This window comes from Zootoca vivipara, chromosome 6 (assembly GCF_963506605.1).
Source record: "Zootoca vivipara chromosome 6, rZooViv1.1, whole genome shotgun sequence".
NCBI classification, from domain to species: domain Eukaryota; kingdom Metazoa; phylum Chordata; class Lepidosauria; order Squamata; family Lacertidae; genus Zootoca; species Zootoca vivipara.
Window position 1 is genome coordinate 38,726,479 of NC_083281.1, and position 21,429 is coordinate 38,747,907.

A 21,429-nucleotide genomic window follows, 5' to 3' on the forward strand; every position below is an offset into this window, starting at 1 on the left:
CTTCCCCAGACTGGTGGTTTTTTCTTTCTTTTATTGCAGGTGTCATGGATCCAATAGTAGTGGTGGATTTACACTGGACCACCCACACACCATTCAGCTTTATTGGTTGTTCTGCGATACTTCCCCAGTTACTACGTTGTTGCTGTTTGGAGGGGTACTGTTCACTACAGTGCAACAAGTGGGACAGCACACATACCACCCAAACATTTGCAGGGTGCTGTGATGGGGAAAGAAGCAATATAACTGGCCCAAAACCTTTGTAGACGCAAGCTGCATTGTGTAACTGGGAACTGCAAACTGGGAATTAGTTATAACTGCCCTGATACCATCCTGAGCACAAATCATGCATGCACAATAAAAGGGTTGGCCAGAAGGGATTTAATTTTATCTATCCTAGAGGGACCAGATTTGGCCTAGGGGCTAGCAATTGCTGACACCTGGCCTAAAGGGTGGTGAACTGGCTTTCCCAGTTCTGATGGTTAAGTGAGGCTGGGGGACCAAGTTGGTGACTTAGACCAGGAATCAAGTCCAGCTAGATTGCCTTTTTAGCTGCCCAAATTAAGACCAAAAACTGGCTTGAGCATATACAGTACAACAATTAAGGCAGCAATCTTCTTTACGCCTTTACTAGGTGATGGCAGATATTGATTGTTAGAAAGAGGGGAATTGTGAGAACTTGAGAGGTTCTCAAATGTTTGGGACAATGTTGACTATCCAAGCCGGCAGATTCATGCATCTTTTTGTTTCATTACATTGCTGGATTCTTGGGGTCCTTTTCCAATGAATATTAAACCATCGTTTGGTTCCTCAAAGGGAGAGGGTGAGTAGGAGGGCAACATCTATCTTCAAGCCCAAGAGGTGAAACTACTTCTGCCAATAAATAATACAATGTTTTGTTCTTCGGACACTGAACCAGCCAAACTGCACAAGCTAGTGAAATGGAAAAGCAATGGTATTTTTAAGGGTGTCCGTGAAGCAGTGTGGAATTCAGTAGGGGGTACCCCTAGACTCCCTTGGTGAGCCAGGGATGACTGATGCATTGCTCCAGAAGGATGGGTGTACTTCTAAGGGCTGATTCCCCTTATCTAAGGTATGCAGGTGTGAAGTAGCTTGGAAGTAGGATCATGCCAGATGCCTTCCTGGAGAGAAACTGCTACAGGAAGAGTTACAGGTAGGTAGCCGTGTTGGTCTGAGTTGAAGCAAAAATAAAAAAAATTCCTTCAGTAGCACCTTAAAGACCAACTAAGTTTATATTTTGGTATGAGCTTTCGTGTGCATGCACACTTCCTCAGATACCGGAAGAGTGATGTCACATGAAAGTGTAGCAAGCTACGGTGTGTGTGCGTGTGTGTTGGCATGTTTTTGTAAAGGTTCCTGGGAGGTGATTCAACATGCCACATTGCACACACATCAGGTCACCAATGTCAGGGCTAGAGGGCAGGCTTCTCTCTCTCTCTCTCCCTCTCCCTCTCCCTCTCCCTCTCCCTCTCCCTCTCTCCCTCTCTCCCTGTGTTTTCACAGGGTCACCATTGGGGTGGATGGTGTTGTTGACAAATTTCAGGATCCAGTCTGCCTACCGCCTGCATAGTCACACATTCTGGATTCTGTTCCTTGGAAAGAAAGACTACAAGAGAGAGAAGCCTTTGTATCTCTTGTATTGCTGTTGCCAGTCCTCTTCAGGAGTCTTGCAGGAGCCGGAAGCTGCTAAGACCATCTGCTCAAGGGGACCTACAAGATTCAAGAAGCAATCTACAGTATTTGAAAAAAGTTCACAGAGGTCCAGGGTCACAGGGGGTCAGAGATCTACTATTTTTGCAGGTCATCCAGTGAGCTTGATGCCTGAGCGGGGATTTGAACTCTTGTCTCCCAGGTCCTAGTCCAACCCTCTCACCACTAAACCACACTGGCTTCTCCACTACTAATGTGTACAAATATAAATGTGAATTTAAAACAAACAAACATGAAAGTGCTACAGACGGAGGGGAGATTAATTAAGGTTGCCAATGATAGGGTTTTTTTACTGGACCAGCTCCAATGTAATTAACAGCATCCTTCCAGGCAGAAATGTAGCATCCAGCTTTTCCTGGCACAGTAGCAAGAAAGAGATGGGAAAAGCTTGCCCTCATATATTCCTGGCTGCCACGGCTATCATCAACCACTGCCTGTGGTGTGTCGGGATGTTGACTGGAAGTGTAGCCAGTCGGCAAGGTTTATATAATGACCGGAAAATCAATCAATATAGCTTTTCTGTAGATTGAGTTCCTGCCCTGCCTCCGCTCAGAAGCGGTTGCCCTTCTGGGACTTATGGAAAAATCTATGAGTTAATTATGATAGAGCCCCAGGACATCACGTGAGATGCAAGCTGTTCTTCTCTCACCTCTGAAGTATAGGGACCAGGCAAGGTCAGCCTTGAGATGTGGGCAATGAACATGCTGAGCTTATGGGAACAACTGGGCAGAATTATGTGGGCAGCTGGGTGCTTTGCCCAGCGAGGGCCACTGTGCCTTTAAGGATGGCACAGAGGAAAATTACACCAAAAGGGGAATCTCTTGTCACTGCAGGAGTGTGGTAGAGAATATTCTCCTAATGAAATTCTAACTTTAGGGGCTGACATGAAAACTCAAATGTAGTGCCTCAATACATTATTTGAGCAGTGGTTGAACTTCATTTAACAACAGTTTAAAACGCAAACAACAACAACAACAACACCCCAAACACACACTATCTCCAATGTGAAATGATAAGTAATGTTGGCCAGGTTGCCAAAAGCTGCACACAAGAAGGAGATACAGTATTGGCATGCTGGGGAATTACACACACACACACACCCCGGTAATCTAGTCCAACCCCTGCAATGCAGGAATCACAGCTAAAGCATCCACAACAGATAGCCATTCAACCTCTGCTTAAAAGAAAGAGAGTCCACAACTTCCCAAGGAAAACTGTTTCACTGTTGAACAGCTCTGACCATCAAAAGTTCTTCTTGATGTTTAGTTGGAATCTCCTTTCTTGTAATTTGAACCGATTGCTCTCTGAAGCAGGAAAAAACAAGCTCATTCCATCTTCCATGTGACAGCCCTTCAGATATCTGAATATGGCTATCATTAGTTTTGGTATAATAGGCATGCACTTCAAGCACATAAAGAGAGTTGTGTGAAAAATATTTACTGTATTGTGCTTGTACCTAAGGCAGATGAGTTGGTTGAGCTGTGCTGAAAGCTTGGAATGTTTATTTGCTCAGGGAACAAAGCTGTCTGCGGTCCAGCTTCTGTGAGGGGAGGAATCTTGCTGGCATTAAAAAGTCACCTAGCAAATGGCTGATGACTGGGAGGAGGTCTAGGGAGGGAATATAATATACACAGGAGGTAAGCAGGTTGAGAAAGAATGCAAGGAAAGGAGGATGGGGAAATGATGGAGGAGGCGAGGAATTGAGCTGGGGGGGGGGTCTCAAAAGTACGATGAGGAGAAATTGGACGCTATGCAGACAGGAAAATGGTCGTGCCGGAAGGGCTGGTGGAGAGACAGGATGGCTACATGAAGTGAGTCGGCCTAAACAGTATGTGGTGGCCTAATAGGCAAGGAGTTGGGGAAATAATGGGTGATGGACATGAAGAGTTAAGGAGGAAGAGAGACTGAAGCAAAGCTAGAAAGCAAGCCTAGGCTCATGAACTATTTCAAGGAAGCAAATGGTCAGGTAAGAGGAAGAGACACGGTGGCTCAGTGGTACAGCACATGCTTTGCATGCAGAAGGTCGCAGGTTCAATCCCCGGCATTTCCTCCAGGTAGGGGCTGGGAAAGACTCTGCCCACTATTGGCTGTGGGCTTCTAAATTGAGTACATTTTGTGATGCTGAGCTTCTCCTCTGGGCTCACAATGGAGCAATCACAATCATTGCAGTGCAACATGGTGACAAATTGCTGAACCCGCCAGCACAAACGGACTGCTTGAAAATGCCTTTTGATTTCAGTGGCTGAAATTTTCAGTCTCCCCCAAGTTTGTGCAGGTTTGTCTCATTCACCTCTGCCATGTGCTTCTGGAATAGGGCTGTCTCTCTGTTGGGCGAGTCAGGTTTCACCCTGACCTGCTTCCCTGCCTACAACATTCTCCTGGCGCTGAGTCAGGCAGGGAGATGGGACTGGATAGAGTTTCACAGGAAACCTTTGCTTCTTCTGCAGTGATGCACTGCTGGAGGAGAAGTAGGATCAGGGTAAGCTGGCCACACTTCAGAGTGCAGCCACAATTACCATATGTGGTAGACAGAAATTCAATAGGTGCACACAGAAATATGCTGTTAATGGCATGAGTTCCAGGTCTGGGACTTTTGCCTCTTGTGTAGGTTTTATTTTTTAATTTAAAGCACAGAAGCCCAGCTAAAACAAAGAGTGGGGTAATACAGAAAAATGTAGCATCTGAACAGCCTCTGCTTAGAACTTTCTGTTTCAGGAGTTCCTGTGCTCAGAGAAACAAGCCAGGCACTTTCCCATCCTACCTTCAAAACATGGATGGGTGGAGGATGGATCTCACGTAGATTAGGTTGCCACATTTTATTGGCCTTGCCTCTGGGCCTTTAACAGGAGCTTGATGCACACACACCAAGCTTCGGTTGCTTAAATTTCTGTGTGTCAGCTTGCTGTCGAAGGCACAGGAATACAGCCAATTTTTTTTTTTAAAAAATGGCAATTCCTGCCCCTTGCACATTGCCAGAGAGCTCCTTGAAGTTGCAATTCTCCATCCTGAAAGCCAGAGACTCAGGTTGGAGGAGTGAACCACTGCCAGTTAGGAAAAGGTGACCTGCACACCTGTACAGAAGGCAGCAGCTGCTATTCCTGGTGGCAGATGCAATGGCACAGGTGGTGCTAAGAGAGGTTGACTTGCCAGGGACTAAGCTCTCTAAGGAAGAAGCAGGAATGAAGTGTGAATCGGGAGACGATTTCAGAAAGGTCTAGTTTAGAGATCTGTGATGTGGAAGAGTTGCTTTCAAATCCACTAAAGAGTCACCTTCCCTTCTGGGCAAATTCCCGGGGGCCGTGTTCCCAGGGTGGGCAGGGCCAGAGGCAAATGTGGGCAGAGCAGCAAACATGAATTTTACTTTTGTACAGTAGGCTAGTTTCTCTCCGTGCTCTCGCATCCCTCTCTGCCCACCATCCAAACAAGCAAGAACCATTGTCAGAATTGAAGAAAACATTCCAGCCAGGCATAATCCCTTCAGGAGGATGCAAAGTAAGTGAGTTGCTGGGGAGGGTGTGTGGCCTGGAAGGAGTCCCGAAGGCCAGGGAGCATGCCTGGAGGACCCCATTTGGCCCTTGGGCCTGACTCCCCTCACCCCTGCTTTAACTGCGGCCAAACACACTGACATAGAATAATAGAACTGAGGAGTTGGAAGGGACCATGAGGATCGTCCAGCCCACCCCCTGCAATGCAGGAATATTTCACCCAACATGGAAGCAGGCAAGCCTTTCTGCATCACTGCACCTCCCTGGCAGGGAAAACGTCAACAGTTAAATGTTTGCAGGTGTTCAGCTGCTGTTAAAAGACACAGGCCCAGTTAAAAACCCAGGCAATTCTAGGAACATTGGAGTTTGGCCTTGCTGCTGGGAACAGCTCATAGGGGGAACCGATGTTATTGGACTACAGCCTCCCATCATTCCTGACCCTTGACCATACTGGCTGGGGCTGATGGGAGCTGGAGTCCAACAACTGGAAGGCACCACATTGGCTGCCCCACCCAAAGGCCCCATTTAACACCCTCACCTATTGAGCCGCTCCTGAAGTTGGTGTGTGTCATGCAAATGACGTGGTGTCCCTTCCTCTCTCTCTCTCTGCTGTAGCTAATAGGAAACCCCTTGAGTGTGCCAACTCATCGGTGCCCAGCCATACCTTTTGTCTGAATCATGCTCAAGCACCTACGCTTCCAGAGAGCAGGGATCAGGAAACCTGCCTGGCTAGTGTGTTTGGGAAAGATTCCAGTCAGCTGGATGTGCTTGTTGCTCAGCGGCAGCTTCTACAGTGGGAATTAGGCACTTTAAAAAAAAGTCTTCTTTTGCCCTGAGCTCTCGAGGGCAGAAGACGCACCACTTTCTTCCAGCAGAGCTTCAGCACATCAGTAAAGGCGCTTGACCTTATTCTCATGCTGGGGAGAGTGTGCTTCCTGCAGGCCATCCCTCCAATCTCCTCTTCCCCACAAGTATTATCCAACCTCTTTAATCCCATCCCAGAGGTGTTGTCCCCAGATAGCTTCCTCCTCCTCAGTTACACAGGGCCTAGTACTAAACTGCCCAGATTGGATTTTGAATTGCACTCCAGGAAGATCAATTTCTTCCTTGTGTGTTTCTGCCTCTCTGTTGCTAATGCTCTTCCATTACCATGTCCTACAGGCAGGCCCCTACAAACAATCATGGAATGGGAAGGAATCCCCACAGTTTTCCAATCCTCTTCATGGCCCCAAAGTAGGACCTCTTCAAGCAGATGTCTTTCCATTCGTGGCATCCCACCCCCTGCCTCTGCTTTAACCACAGCCTCCTCTTGCCAGCTTATTCAGCTACTGTACTCCTCTGTAACTAGACAATAATCTATTGTTTTTATAGTCTGAAGCAGGCGTAGGCAAACTCAGCCCTCCAGATGTTTTGGGACTACATCTCTCATCATTCCTAGGTAACAGGACCAGTGGTCAGGGATGATAGGAGTTATAGTCCCAAAACATCTGGAGGGCCGAGTTTACCTATGCCTGGTCTGAAGGCAGGGAAGGAGGAATATTAAAGGCTTACTTACAGAGAGCCAGTGTGGTGTAGTGGTTAAGAGCGGTAGACTTGTAATCTGGGGAACCGGGTTCGCGTCTCCGCACCCCCACATGCAGCTGCTGGGTGACCTTGGGCTAGTCACACTTCTTTCAAGTCTCTCAGCCCCACTCACCTCACAGAGTGTTTGTTGTGGGGGAGGAAGGGAAAGGAGAATGTTAACCGCTTTGAGACTCCTTCGGGTAGTGATAAAGCGGGATATCAAATCCAAACTCTTCTTACTCAAATTTCTGGGCAAAGTCTGCAGCAGGGATGGGATGTAAGGGTGTTCTCCTGTTCCTATACTTCAGGTCTGTGGAAACTAGGACTCTTCAGATATTTGTGGACTACAACTCCCATCAGCCCCTTTGGGTCCCTTCCAACTCTATTCTATGAGGACTGGTCACGCTGCCTGAGCGGATGAGCATCCTGGAGGGCCACAGGGTCCCCTGTTCTGCTTTTCTCGAATCAGCCTCAGACTTTGTGAGGGAGAGAGTTGCTGTGGCAGCCAGGGATGCTTCTATCCATGACTACTGCCATGTTTCAATGGTATTGATAGCAAGCCAGCTGCCTCAGACAAGAGACACTTGCAATCTCTATCTGCAGATCTCAGGACTGAAACAGGGACCTTCTGCATACAAAGGAAGTGCTCTTCTGCCATTGATCTACTGCCCTCCCTGTAGCAGTAGCTCATATGCGGCAGTGGAAGTGCTGGTCACATCCAAAAGCATACAGTTTCTTTATCACAGACCTACAATACTCAGCACCCTTACTCTTAAAGTGGCACAGATGTGATCACCATCTCCCCTTTTGTCTAATGCTACCAACACAAAATTATAACCAGTGATGGTGCATTTAGCTAATGTTAGATTCTGGACTTAATGGTCTTAGGGGGTGCGGGCGGTGCTTTTTAGATGGCAATGTGCATTACTGTCACATCAAAATGTAGGAGAGTCAACCCTGGTGCATCTTGAGGTCTTCCTGCACATTCTGCTGAGTGGGGCCCTGGATTTCTTGATCACATCCTGTGATGATTTCACTGCTAATTATTATGTTCACTAATCCTGAAGAACTGCCACACCCCAGTTCTATATGCATTGGCATCCCTACAGCATCTATAAAATGTACTAAAAACAAGTGGTGGGAGTGTTAAGGTGTATAGTTTTGTTACAATTCACTAACTGCACTTTATTTTGTTACAAGTTTGATTTTTGTTTTTATTTTATCTAATCCATAGTATATTTAACGGCAAAGGGTGCTACTTTTCCAGAAGGGTCAGGTGCAAACTAAGGGGGAACTCAGCAATTTATTTGGAAAGCTGGTTCAATTCTGACCTGAAAGCACACTCTGCACATGCTCATGGCTCCTGTTCATTCACTTTCTTTATGTGGCTGCCATCAGTGAAAAATAATAACATGTATGTTGTTGTTTAGTCATTTAGTCTTGTCCGACTCTTCGTGACCCAATGGACCATAGCACGCCAGGCACTCCTGTCTTCCACTGCCTTCCACAGTTTGGTCAAACTCATGTTCGTAGCTTCGAGAACACTGTCCAACCATCTCGTCCTCTGTCGTCCCCTTCTCCTAGTGCCCTCCATCTTTCCCAACATCAAGGTCTTTTCCAAGGATTCTTCTCTTCTCATGAGGTGGCCAAAGTATTGGAGCCTCAGCTTCACGATCTGTCCTTCCAGCTTCACGATCTGTCCTTTCTTATACAATAACATGTATAAGAAAAGTAATAAAAATGTGAAATGACATATTATTGATACTGTAGAACGTACATGCTTTCCTTACCCACTGGTTATACAAGTTATGCTGGATGAATCTGTATTTTGCTATACTGAAAGCTAATAAAAATATGGGGGGGGGGGTTATGTGGCAGGTAAAATTTGGTGTCCCAACAAATCTGGAGAGGTCCTGTGTTCACTAATTCCTTTGTTAAAAGCAAAGAAACAAAACAAAAACTTCATTTCTCAGACAAATGACACTAGGCCTTGAACAGTGTTTGGATGGATCAGGTCCATCACAAGCACTTGCCTTTGGATAATGTTTAAAAGAAGAAGAAGAATGCTTCCCTCTGGGGAAGACAACTCTGCATATGCTTTGAAACACCTGGTTCAAAGTCGCCCCCCCCCCAATAGCTGCGAAGTTATCCCTTTTTTAAAGGGATTTTCCCTTATGCTGAATAGGCTTCCTCGCGAGAAAAGGGAAAACTTGGTAGCTATGCCCCCCCCCCGTAATTTTTTAGCAGAACAGCTGACAGCCCTACTCACCAGATCAGGATGAGGAGAGCATGACAAATTGATGGGGGGGGTGCACACGCGGCCAGGCCCAGCAGTGGCATTGAAGACCTACGGCTGGGGGTCCTCACAAGAACAGTTAAAGACACCCCCCCCCCCCCGTCTAATGCCTGTTCATACTTTACTGTTATGACGGGTAAAGGAAGTGAAGTGGTGAGTGCCGCCCCTCACATCTGCCCTGGAAATTCCCCCAAACGGGCTTCATCTTACATCCTCTCTCTTCTCTCCCCCCCACCAACTTTTCCCCCTTTTGCTAAATGAGTCACCCTTTCAGAGTCTCAACATGTTCACGGCCGCGACCATGAGGCGGAAGCAAAGAGGGGTGCGTGCGTTTGGCAATCTGGGTTTCCCAAAGCTGCTCTGCTAGTTTCGGTGTCCAAGCGCTTTGAAACGTTGTCCAAATAATTTCGACTCCCCAAGTGTATGTGACTTTGTACTCTAGTCGGGCTGAAGTGAGCATGACGTGAGTGTAAAACAAGGCTTCCACCCCCTCCCTTCTGTCTCCCCGGTCATGGTAGCTCCCAGCTTCAGAGGCCAGACTAGGCAGAGGCTGTACAATAGTTGGAACTCTCTTTGCAATATCAGCTGCTGCTATTGCTGCTTTTGCTGCAACTGGACAAGGGGGGGACGGAGTTGATTTATGCTGGCGGTGTTTTAAAATATATATTTTAATATATATATATATATACCTTGATTTGCTTACAATCTCCCCGGCTGCAAAATATTGCCCCCCCCCCCCGCTTTCAAATTCCAGCAGCAGTGAGTGGGGAAATTAGAAGGATTTTTTTATTTGAAGGAGGGGGGGCTTCCTCCCCAATACTGTTCCATTCGGAGAAGATAATTTTATGAGTCTCTTTGCGGGAAGCAAGTTTGTTGGATATTCTCTCTTCACCCTCCACACGCCCGGAAACTGTGGTGGGAAGCTGGAATCATCTTGAAGAAGGAGGAGGCGGAGGAGGAATGAAAAAAAGAGGAAGGGCTTGATTTATTTTTGTTTCTAATAGGATTATATGTTTTATTTCTGCATTACTTTAGAAATTAGAGGATCGGGAGGGAGGGATTAATAAGAAGCCGGAGAGAAAGACAAGGTGGGGGAGGGAAATCACACCCACCCTATCCATCATCTCCTCAAAAAAAAACACACCAAAAAAACCCAGAAGCCACCATGGAAAAGAAGGAAGAGGCAGCAACGGCCTTTTCGGTGAAGCAACAGCCGGATGATATCCGAGGTAAATATTTGCTCTGCTAAGAAGTCATTTTTAGAGGATGATGTTGCAAATTGTTGAAAGGGCGGCGGAGCGGGGCGGGGGCAGAGGAGGAAAAAGACAACAGACTTTGAATCTGTGTCCGGATTTCCACCCAGATCTGCGAGTGGGGACAGAAAAGGGGGTCCGGGGTGTCAGTTTGCTGCATCAACTTGTAGAACATTTGTTCTCTTAATTGTTCTCCCCTCTTTCCAAAAACATGAACTCATCGCCTGGCTATTTTGTCTGTGCGGCTGGCTGTGCCTGATGGACATGTTGCTACAGAGGCCTTTTTTGAGGGGGGGGGGAGTCGGGGATGCTGGATGGATGTGAATAAGGATACAGTATTGATTCTTTAACTAGGATTCCTTAACCCCCATGCAGGGGAGGGGGCATTTTGGGAGGGGGCCGGTTGGAGGCCACGCTGCTGTGATATTGAGGCGGGGGGGTGCCCAGCCTTCCACAGGTCACTGATGTGGGGTTTATAAATAACCCTCTGTCCGAAGCCCTCACCCAACCCCGGATTGGCATTCCTCCCGACAGCTGCCTTTGGGAGGCGACCAAACCCTCGAGGAGACCACCTGCCCCTTTCTTCTGACTTTGTGAGTGGGGGAGGTCAACCCCTGGTTGCTGTTGAGAAAAAGAAAAAGAAAAAAGAAAAGCCGATCCAAGTTCAGCCTAGCCGAATTTGAAGGTGTCCAGGACCAGGACCCCGGGGTGGCAACAGAAAGGGCTCCGTCTGGGCCTAGTTCTGCTCTTGCATGTGCGACTGGGGTTTTTGTGAGAGGGTGGACTCGGAGGGAAAGGGGGCAGGGCCCAGCCCCACAATGGATTAAACTTCCCTGCCATTTGGAGGGAAAAGTTGGGGGCTGACTCTCCAATTAAAGGGTCATTTTTTGTCCCCGGCAAATGTTTTGAGATGGAACTCTTGGTCCTCTGCCAGTGAAGTTTGTCGGAATCTTAGCATCTTGCCAGTTGTGTGTGTGTGTGTGTGTGTGTGTGTGCAGTCAAATAGAGAGAGATAGTCTTTGCCGTTTTCCCGCTAGACACCAAATATCTGCTTGCCTGCAAGGGCAACATCCTGTCTCTGTTGTACAGCCTTGAAATTTTTGCCGGCACACATGTGGGTGGGCTGTGTTGGCCAGAATTTGGACAGGACGTTTTGTGTGCTTGTGTGAGTATGTGTTTACTTCATTTGTAGAGAATTTGCTTTCTGGGTTTCTTTTTGGAGTTCTGCTTTGTTTTTTGTCCAGAACTCTTTAAAGGCCTGCTTTCTGAAATCATGTGCAGCTTGGGGCTTAAAGTTCCTTTGAAAACTTCAGGGCTTGGCCATTTCCTTTGTCCTCGGTTTCGGAGACAGGCTTTAGAAGATGACAGCAAATAAGCAGGGGCCAGTGTTAAGGATCTCACGAATCAATATGTTCGCCTTGCAACTTACTTTGAACTGCTAAGGTTTGAAGTTCTTGGTTATGCCTTTTGTCAGAAGCTTGTGGGGCTACTAATATCCCCCCCCCTCCCCGTGGGATGGAAGATTGAGCTAAAGTGGAACCATCTCTTCTCGACTGGCAAACTTTGGTTTCGTTCTCTGAATGTTGGGAAAGTGAGGTGGTTACTTTGGTGTAGTTACGCAGTGGGGAATCTTGCCAAGTGAAATGTAGGTTGGAAGTAACAAGGGGGCTGTTCTGAAGGCCATGGAATTGGCAAATGCTGGGTTAAGTAGGGAGGGGTGTGGCTGGCTTCTGAGGCCTCTATAGCATGCCTGGGATCTGGCCAGATGAAGCAGTGTCTGTGAGTTGCCTTATTTTGGATTTTGCTGACTCCTGCCAAGTAACTGGTGACTTGAGTGCAAGGAAGAAACAACCAACAAGAAAGAGGAGTGGCAAAATCAGTGGGCTATGTGGGACTTCCTATCACCACTCACTGCCAGTGATGGTGTCGAGTGTGTTATAGGCAGCGAGTGGTGCATTTACTGGAAAGCACTGGAGGTTTTACATGGGGAAGTAGGAAGGCCTGGGTAAGGGAAGGTGGTTGCTAGGTTTTGGGGCTGGGGTAGCCCAGAGGTGATGCAGAAAGAGCCAAAGGCACAGGCAATTGCCTGATACTGAGTCAGACCATTGGTTTATCTAGCTCAGTATTATTGTCTACATTGACTGGCAGTGGCTTCCCAAGGTTTCAGGCTGGGTTCTCTCTTGGCCCTCCCTGGAGATACCAGGGATTGAACCTGGGACCTTCTGCATGCAAAGCAGATGCTCTGAGAATGCAGATGTGTGGAAATCATTTTGAACAAAATCCCAGTTTTTGGATCTAGGCCAGGCATCCCCAAACTGTGGCCCTCCAGATGTTTTGGCCTACAACTCCCATGATCCCTAGCTAACAGGACCAGTGGTCAGGGGTGATGGGAATTGTAGTCCAAAACACCTGGAGGGCCGAAGTCTGGGGATGCCTGATCTAAGCCAACAGACTTGACTGGGTGAGGTTGGATTCATTTTTTTTAAAAGGTTTGGAAAGGCCTGGCCCAAATTTCCAGGCTTCTAATGTGTGTACTTAGGGAGAAGCAATGGGAAGTAGCTCCCTATTTCTGAGGTATGGAGGTGGAAGAAGAAGCCACTCCCACCCCCCAAATTGCTACTTTCCATAGAAACCTCACAGAGGATCTGGAGCCAGACTTAACTGCACACTGTGGGATTTAAAATGTCTAGAAACATGCAGGAAAAGGCTGGGATATGAACAGTATAAAAGCAGCAAGGAAATGTGGCCTGCTGGTGCTCCCCCCCTTCCCTCTCTCCTAAGAGGCTGCTTGACAGGAGGCCCCCTTGGTGCTAATTTGATTCTCTCTCAAGTGCCTGGAGATCATTTCTATGCCCTTGGAGAGACCTCTCAGTTGTTTGCACCATTCCAAGCTATGGGGCAGGCTTGCTGCATTCTGGGCCTGAATTGTGTGCATGTGTGTGAGCCATGCAGGATCTTGCTGCTATAGTATGACTTGTAGTTGTCTTAAGCAATGTGGGCTGTGTGTTGGTGATGGATGGTATATGAAGGGAAGCTCATTGCCTCCAATATCCTGCAGCGTGATCATGGAGTCATGCTTGTTGACACGCCGAGGATCACACTTTCCTCTGCCTGCTCCTTACCAGTACGTTGTTTCCTATGCAGCAGCTTATCCTCCATGGATCTGAAAGCCAAAGCGATGCTTAAAGATAGGATTTGTTGTTGTTGTTGTTTAGTCTTTAGTCGTGTCCAACTCTTTTATGACCCCATGGACCAGAGCATGCCAGGCACTCACTCCTGTCTTCCCCTGCCTCCCGCAGTTTGGTCAGACTCATGTTGGTGGCTTTGAGAACACTGTCCAACCATTTCATCCTCTGTTGTCCCCTTCTCCTTATGCCCTCCATCTTTCCCAACATCAGGGTCTTTTCCAGGGAGTCTTCTCTTCTCATGAGGTGGCCAAAATATTGGAGCCTCAGCTTCAGGATCTGTCCTTCCAGTGAGCACTCAGAGCTGATTTCCTTAAGAATGGATAGGTTTGATCTTCTTGCAGTCCATGGGACTCTCAAGAGTCTCCTCCAGCACCATAATTCAAAAGCATCAATTCTTCGGCGATCAGCCTTCTTTATAAAGATAGGATAGAAAACTATAATTGCCCTACAGTAGGTTTTCAACAGTTCAGAGTACATCTCAGCATCTGTAGTGTATGAAATGGAGGATTGTGTACCGCGTCCGCGTGATACATTTTAATGTTTGTGCGCAGGCTTCTCTATGCATGCACACTAGGGATGAGATAGCTCAGTGGCAGAGCTTCTGCTTTGCACAGAGACGGTCCCAGGTTCAATCCCTGGCATCTTCAGGTACTATTGGGAAAAACTCCAGTAGAACTGTTGCCAAGTCATTGCAGACAATACTGCTGTGGTTCAACCGTAGAGCACATGCTTTATATACCGAAGTTCCCAAGTTCAGGCCCCAGCATCTGAACCTTTGTCTGAAACGATGCAAAGCTGCCACTAGACCAGGGGTAGTGAACTATGTTCAGCCTGAGGACCACATTCTCTCCTGGGCTGCCTCCTGGGTGCCACATGTGAGCCCAGAGGCAAAAAATGGATGGAACAGATAATGTAAATCAGTGTTTCCTAAACTGAGGCCTCTCCAGCTGTTTTGGAACTACAATTCCCATCATTCCTGACCACCGGTCCTGCTAGCTAGGGATGATGGGAGTTGTAGTCCAAAAACAGCTGGATAAATACTGATGTAAATGTCGCAAACCCCTCTCAATTCTCCATCCATGCATTCAAAGACATTCCAGCTGGGCAGAAAAACACTAGCAGGGCTGATGAGGCATGTGACCTTTGGGAGAATTTTGAGGGCCAGGTGGAGAGACCTGAAGGGCCACATTTGTCCCCTAGGTCTGAGGCTCCCCATCCCTGGTGCAGAAACTGTGGCCTGGCAGAGTCTGTATTAGGTTTGTAGGTCTCTCTCTCTCTCTCTCTCTCTCTCTCTCTCTCTCTCTCTCTCTCTCTCTCTCTCTCTCTGCCAAACTAGATGAGATGCCATTAACAGAACTATCAATTTCATGAATGACTTTTAAAAAGCAAGCAGCAAACATTGAGCTGGGGGTGAAATCTAATCTGAACTGCAGCAGGGGCCAAAGGGTTAAAGCCCCCCACCCCATCCCACAAGTGAGCTTCAATCAGGATCTGGACCCCACAGCTGCAATGTGCTCGCTAAAAGGCCATTTGTGAAATTGCTTGTTGGCATAGCATCTCATCCGTATTGCTGCTTATCAGTTCCCCCTATTTTGTGTGAGTTGTGGCTCCAGCCCCTTACGCAGCCACAAACCATGATTGGCATTGCCTGTTTTAATGCGTTGAAGACGTTAATACTTTCAAAACTGAATTGTTTATCAGGAATGTTGTATGATGTTTTGAATTGATCTCACCTCCCTTGACAAGTCGGCCTGGGTGAATTTTTTCATGCTTCACATTTTTAGCTCAGTGCCCAAGGTAGACAACCAGCCTTTGCTCTAGTCTCAGCCTGGCCTCTGGCTGCTTGCTTTTCTCTGCCTTTTCTCTCCCCATTAATTGCAGGTTGTGCGGCCTACTGATGCCCACCAACCTGTTCTTCCAAACAGACATTCACCTGCTTTAGGCCCTGATCCTTGGACACAGGGTCAGGCTTGGATCAGGTTTTCAAATCTACTTTTTGCCACAGACCTGGAAGCAAGCCCTATCTTTTGCTGTCAGTTCCTGCTGCTGCAAAACCCAAAAACATATTGATCCCCCTCGCCATATTAGATTAGCAAAAGTAAATACAAGGCAAACAGAGACTGCTGGTGGGGGATGGGGAGACTGAAGTGTGGGACAAGACATTTCCCATGATAGGCTTCCCTACATAAAGCAGGGGTGGAGAACCTGTGGCCCCAGGTGTTGTTGGACTGCATCCACGGTCACCCATGCTGACTGAGACTGGTGGGAGCTGGAGTCCACCCCCAGCTGGAGGGCCACAGGCTTCCCACCCATCTTGGAAAAGATTATTCCACAGGCCTGAGGATGAGCAGTCTGGCATTGCAGAGCGAGCGAGCCTTGTGGGCCTCTTGGTTGGGGCTTGTATTCAGCAGCACCCCAGCCAAATAGGTGCTTTATTCCCACCCTTCCCCAGCTGAACCAACTCGTTTATTGCTCCTTGATTTCCAGCTCAGGGCTGCAGTCATATGGTGGTGTGCATGTGCAAGGATTAGAACTGCCGAAGACCTACAGTCCTTCCTCCAGCCTAGCAAGATGTTCCCACCTGTAGCCCTAGTGCACTACAAACCATCCATCCAGACTTTCCATTAGATTAGGGAGTTAGGAAGCTGTGTTAGGTAGAGTCAAACCATTGGCTCACCTTACTCCACCAGTAGCTGATGTCTGTGTGGAAGGAATTTGAGTTCAGGCCATTTCTGGTGCTCAAAATAGCTTCCTGGGCTCAGAATTCTTGAACGCTAAACATTTGTTTTTTTGCAGCTGGCTCCAGTATGTGGATCTCGGGATTCTAGTAAGAAACACACAGAACAGACTCCACAAGCCTGAACTTCAGAAGAGCTTTTCTTCTGGCTCAGGCCAAATCCTAGCCCAGCATCCTGCTCCTGTAGTGACCAAACTGATTCCAATGGGCAGCTCACAAAGGGAACCCGGAAGCAAAAGCTCTCCCCCCACCTGTGATACCTAGCAATTGGAAGTCTAAGGCAGTGGAGCTAGAACATGGCCATTGATATCCTTACCCTCTGTGCATTTCTCCAGTCCTCTTTTGAATCCACCCAAGCTGCTAGAAAACACTGCATTTGTCCCCCTGCAGTACTGGGGTAGATGGAGCAATAGCCTGACCAGATATGTGGCAGCTTGGAGTATTGCTGAGCGGTCCTGGTCACTGCAGTCCCACCAACCCCAACCCTTTTCTGCTGCTGTCCTGCAATCGTTCTGGTAGGGAACAAGTGACCAGGCCCCAAATGTACACTCAGCATGATCGCTGAATAATCAAGAGTTTGCCCTGAGGCTGGCTTTGCATTTGCTTCATGAGCTCCACCCAGCAGCTCTGGCTGGAAAAGACATGGCTAAGCATGGCTTGGTGGCCCCTTGTGTGGGGTGGAGGAATGAAAAGATGAATAAGCCCCTCCCACCTGGAAGTCCCTCTTGCAGACATGGCTGAGTCACCCCTAACCCGAGATTGCTGCGTCAGATGGTTGAATTAATGAATTAATTGATCAAACTTTCTTTTGTCGAGCAACCAAAGCTCTGTTAGCTCTCCTAGCTGCCCGTTTCTCAGGCTGATGAAAAATTCAGAGCCTCCCATTGTTTAGAATGAAGCAGGACATTCCTTTCCTTTCCTGTTTCGATGATCTGCAGATGGGGGAGGCTCAGGCAGTTGTGGAATCTGTGCACAGTGCGCAGGGTATGCCTAGGCAGCCAAGCAGTGTTCCCAGGGAGCCGTTGCAAGGAAGCACCAAAGCAGCGGGGAAGGGCCATAACTCAGTGGCAAAGCGCTTTCTGTGCACACAAGACGTCTCAGATTCAATCTCGGGCATCTCTAGGTAGGGCTGTGAAAGATTCTGGTAGAAGTGCTTTGGGAGAAAGGAACTATTTAGTGGCCTGGTTCACACATCACTGAACTATGGTTTGTTTCACTTGACTGTCGTTTGTTTGAACGTGCAAACCCAGCTCAGTAGACTAACCATGGCTTGTTTCCTGCCAACAAACCATGACGTGAAACCATGATTTGTTGTTGGCTTGCAAACTGCGGCTTGTTTTAACTATTGTTTGGTGTATGACTGAACCCAACTGGCACCTTAACTGTGGTCTCTTTGGCGACCCCTCACCAGAGGTGCTTCAGGCTACAGAGGCATGTGACAGGAGCTGATGGAAAACAAGCTAAGTGTCGGAATAAGCCATGGATTCTTTGGTCATCTGTGAGCTGGCTTGGCGTTTGTTGAACAAACCCATGGCTAAAACAAACCATTGCCTTATGTTACTGCTAGGTAGCCATGTTTGTCTGCTGTAGTTGAAACAAAATAAAAATATTCCTTCCAGTAGCACCTTTGTTGTTGTTGTTTAGTCGTTTAGTTGTGTCCGACTCTTAGAGGCCAACTAAGTTTGTCATTGGTATAAGCTTTCGTGTGCATGTACACTTCTTCAGATAAGCTCATACCAATGACAAACTTAGTTGGTCTCTAAGGTGCTACTGGAAGGAGTTTTTTTTAACATTGCCTTATGTGTGAATGCAGCCGGTGTATGACTTGACTTGCCTGACATTGCCTAATACATCTAACTATTTGGTCTGCAGGCCTCTTTCTGAGCACCTCTGAAGCCCAGTTGGGGACATGTTGGAGCTGGTGGAGGCTGGGGAGTAAGGGACTCATCCGCAAAGTTCCACTGTATTTCGGAGGTGCTCAGAAAGCAGTGAGGTTCTCATTGCTTTCTAGATCGTTCTAAAGCTCAGTGCAGCCATGGGGGTGAGCCTTCTCCCCAGCTCCACCCTCCAGTTCAAAGGGCGGGGGTTGCCACTGGCAACTTGGTGTGCATGTTTATGGAGCCCCTGTTCCAACATGATTCTGCACACAAAGTGTTCCCCCCTTCCTTCATTCACCATTTGCACTTTGGGGATCATGGCTGGATTTCTGCAAGAAAGGGCACAGATGCTGTGACAATTGCCTACACCCCAGATTTTTCTGAGCGGTGTGTGCATTCGTAGGCACCCTATAGCAGCCCCTGCTGTCGTTTTCCAAGGTGTTCTTCTAAATCTGCCCAACCTTTTCCCATAGCCAAGAAGTAGCAGGTGCCCTGTTACTGGGCTCCCTGGGCTCCCTATGTCTTTCAGCTTGGATAAAGCTGCATCGTGATGGAGCACTTGTGACTGGGAGTGACGGGCCTTGCAGGGCATCTCAGGTTCCCTGGCTGGCTTTCCTTCATGTATATTTTAACCCAAGTGTAAGCCAACGCCTGGCTCCCACCCCAGAGCCAAACACAGCCCCTTAGTCCCTGCCAAGCCACAGGTAGGGAATGGCTCCAGCCCTCCGCTATCCTTTCTTGATGTCTCTCCAGGGTATGTGTGCGCGCGCATGTATAGAAAAGCACACTCCATGTGCGCACATAGGCCATCTATCCACAAAGGATGCTTCAGCGGCCCGGCAATTTCAGACTCAGCCTGAGTTTTGTACAGGGTCCCCTCAGGGATTTCTCCCTTTCTTAAAACCACTCTCTTCTAAGTTTATTTTCTTCTAAGCAATCTACATTCTCTCTCACCCTGCAGAAAGAGTTATTTTGACTGCTTTCGTGCAGAGAGGTGCTGTCATCTGGAAACACGCTTTTCCTTGTGCTTTTGCCATGGACCGGAAATCTTGGGGGAGGGAGACATCCTCCTTCTCTCCCCCCCCCAAACCCCGCAAATAACAGTACACCTCTGAGCCAGCTGATCTAAAGGCGATCTGCAGAAGTTGGTTTGGGACAAACAAAAAGAAGTATTTTCTTTCACACAGTGAATTAATGTATGAAGCTCCCTACTCTTCAGGTGAGGCAATGGCCACTCGCTGCCATGGCTGGAGGAAAAGTAAATCAACACAGCAGCTGAGTCAAAGGCTTAACTTTCGTGTTTCCTGCAAAAGGTCCCATGTTTAATCCCAGCATTTCCAGGAAGGCTAGGAAAAGACCACCACTTCCTGAAACCCAAGAGAGCTTCTGCCTGTCAGTGTTGACCAGGAAATGAGTCACCTCCAGATGTTGGACTACAACTCCCACCAAACCTGGCTGTTGGTCGTGCTGCCTGGGGCTGATGGGAGTTTGAGTCCTGCAAAACTGGAAGGCTACAGTTCCCCCATCCCTGGTATAGATAGTACTAAGTTAGATGAACTAACAGTCTGACTTGAGGAAGGGCTATAGCTCAGTGGCAGAGCACATGCCTTGCATCCAGTAGGTCCCTGGTTCAATCCCTGGCACCTCCACTTAGGTCAGGGAAAGACTCCTATCTGAAACTCTGGAGAGCTGCTGCCAGTTAGTGCTGATGCTCTGACTTGCTATAATGCAGCTTCCAAACTTCGTGGTCAGAGGCAGTATACCTCTGATTAAAAGAAGCTGGGAATGCCATCATCTTTATAGTGTGTTAGTGAATTTCCAGAGGCACCTGGCTGGCTGATGTTGGAAGCAAGATGTTGGATTTAGACAGACTCTGGTCTGATCCAGCAGTTCTTATGTTCCTTGAGAGCCTGTAGGTTGATAAATCCTCCGTTTGCCCCTTAATGCCAGGTAGGACTAGCAAATTTGATTCCTCGGACACATGACTTCTTCAGGCTTGCTAGATAAAGTTTGGCGGAGATTCATCATCTTATTAAGAGTAATCATTCCTTGTGCTCAAATATGCAGTTGTTCATTGGGGTCCTTGAGGGATTTAAAACAATTAATCCTTTCCCCATATGTGACAGAGGAGAAAATAGCAATTGGTGTTAAGAAAATCTGAACTCTCTTCAATGCTTCTAGTCATTTTTGTATTGCGTTTTGCCTTGTGGTCATTTAACAATGAGAAAAGCAGATGTTACTTTTTAGCATCTATTCTCTTTCTTTGGTGCACTTGACTCTTTTCAGCCTCTGGGACACCCAACCTTTTTACCCTGCTTTCCAAAGCCTGGAAAGAAAATGTTGATCCTTTTTGACTAGGGCTGCCATTTCAATTTTCCCTCTGGTTCTGTCAAACACTGAAGCTTTATGGCGTAAGGAAAAAGAAAATTATTTAATGGTTAAACGTTACATTGCTGTTTTCAGCTATGAACCATCTCAAATACCGTAGTTTTAGCCTGGTATTTTTTAAAGAAAAGAATATCACCATAGAGACTTTTATAATAATCTATATCCCACCCTTGTAATTAAGCTCTAGCCTGGTAAGCCACACATGACATGGGATTCCACTACATGTGAGGGAGTGAGCTGGCGGAGGAAGGCTAGAGAACACTGACCACCCCCTGTACGCAGCGTAGAAACCAAGCTGTTGTGGGAGGGACAGACCTCTCTGCCCCATCTTTACCAGCTTGCAGCAGACTAGTAATTTATTTTTATTTTTTATTTTTGGCCTTCTGGTAAATTTTGTCAGCTTATTTACAAAGCTATTCTATCCTGTTTCTGAACTTGGCCAATCTGCAGATGGATAATGGAAAATGGAAACTAGTGGATCAGGAGCTCATGCTGACATACATTGTTCTCCCCACCTCAGCCCTGCAAGGTAGGTTAGGCTGAGCTTGGTGGCTGAATTGGGATTTGAATTGTGGTCTTCCAGCACTCTAACCACAACACCACACTCTCACCTCACCACACTTACAGGCAAATAGATGACTGGGGGGAATCACTTTTGATTTTCTACCCCAGGGGTAGTCAATATGGGGCCCTCCAGATGTTGACAGTCTAATTAGAACTTCCACCACCAGCCATGCTAGCTGTGTCTGACAGCACCTGTAGCTGAGTGGGGGAAATGGCTGACCTCACTCCCCAGTGGTCCCTTTTAACCTGTCCTATCTGAGCATCTGGTTTGTTGACACCCCTACCACCTGGGTTTTCTTCCTTTCCCTCCTGTGTTATATACACAGGATCATATCCTCGCACTTCAGATT

General features: G+C 47.5%; 1 protein-coding gene across 8 annotated transcripts in view; it reads left to right on the top strand.

The window, feature by feature from the left end:
• Positions 1-9,623: 9,623 nt before the first annotated feature.
• Positions 9,624-21,429, top strand: part of MAP7D1 (MAP7 domain containing 1) — a 62,138-nt gene continuing 50,332 nt past the window's right edge. For 7 of the 8 annotated variants that reach the window (XM_060275829.1, XM_035117767.2, XM_060275825.1 and 4 more), the window contains exon 1: positions 9,624-10,301. Coding sequence is in view for 6 of the 8 variants with exons in the window: in XM_035117767.2 (XP_034973658.2) it covers positions 10,238-10,301 (64 nt within the window). In the remaining 2 variants the exon portion in view is untranslated. Of the gene's footprint in view, positions 10,302-10,379; positions 11,491-21,429 lie in introns of those variants that run through there. The other variant, XM_060275830.1, reaches the window with a different exon arrangement.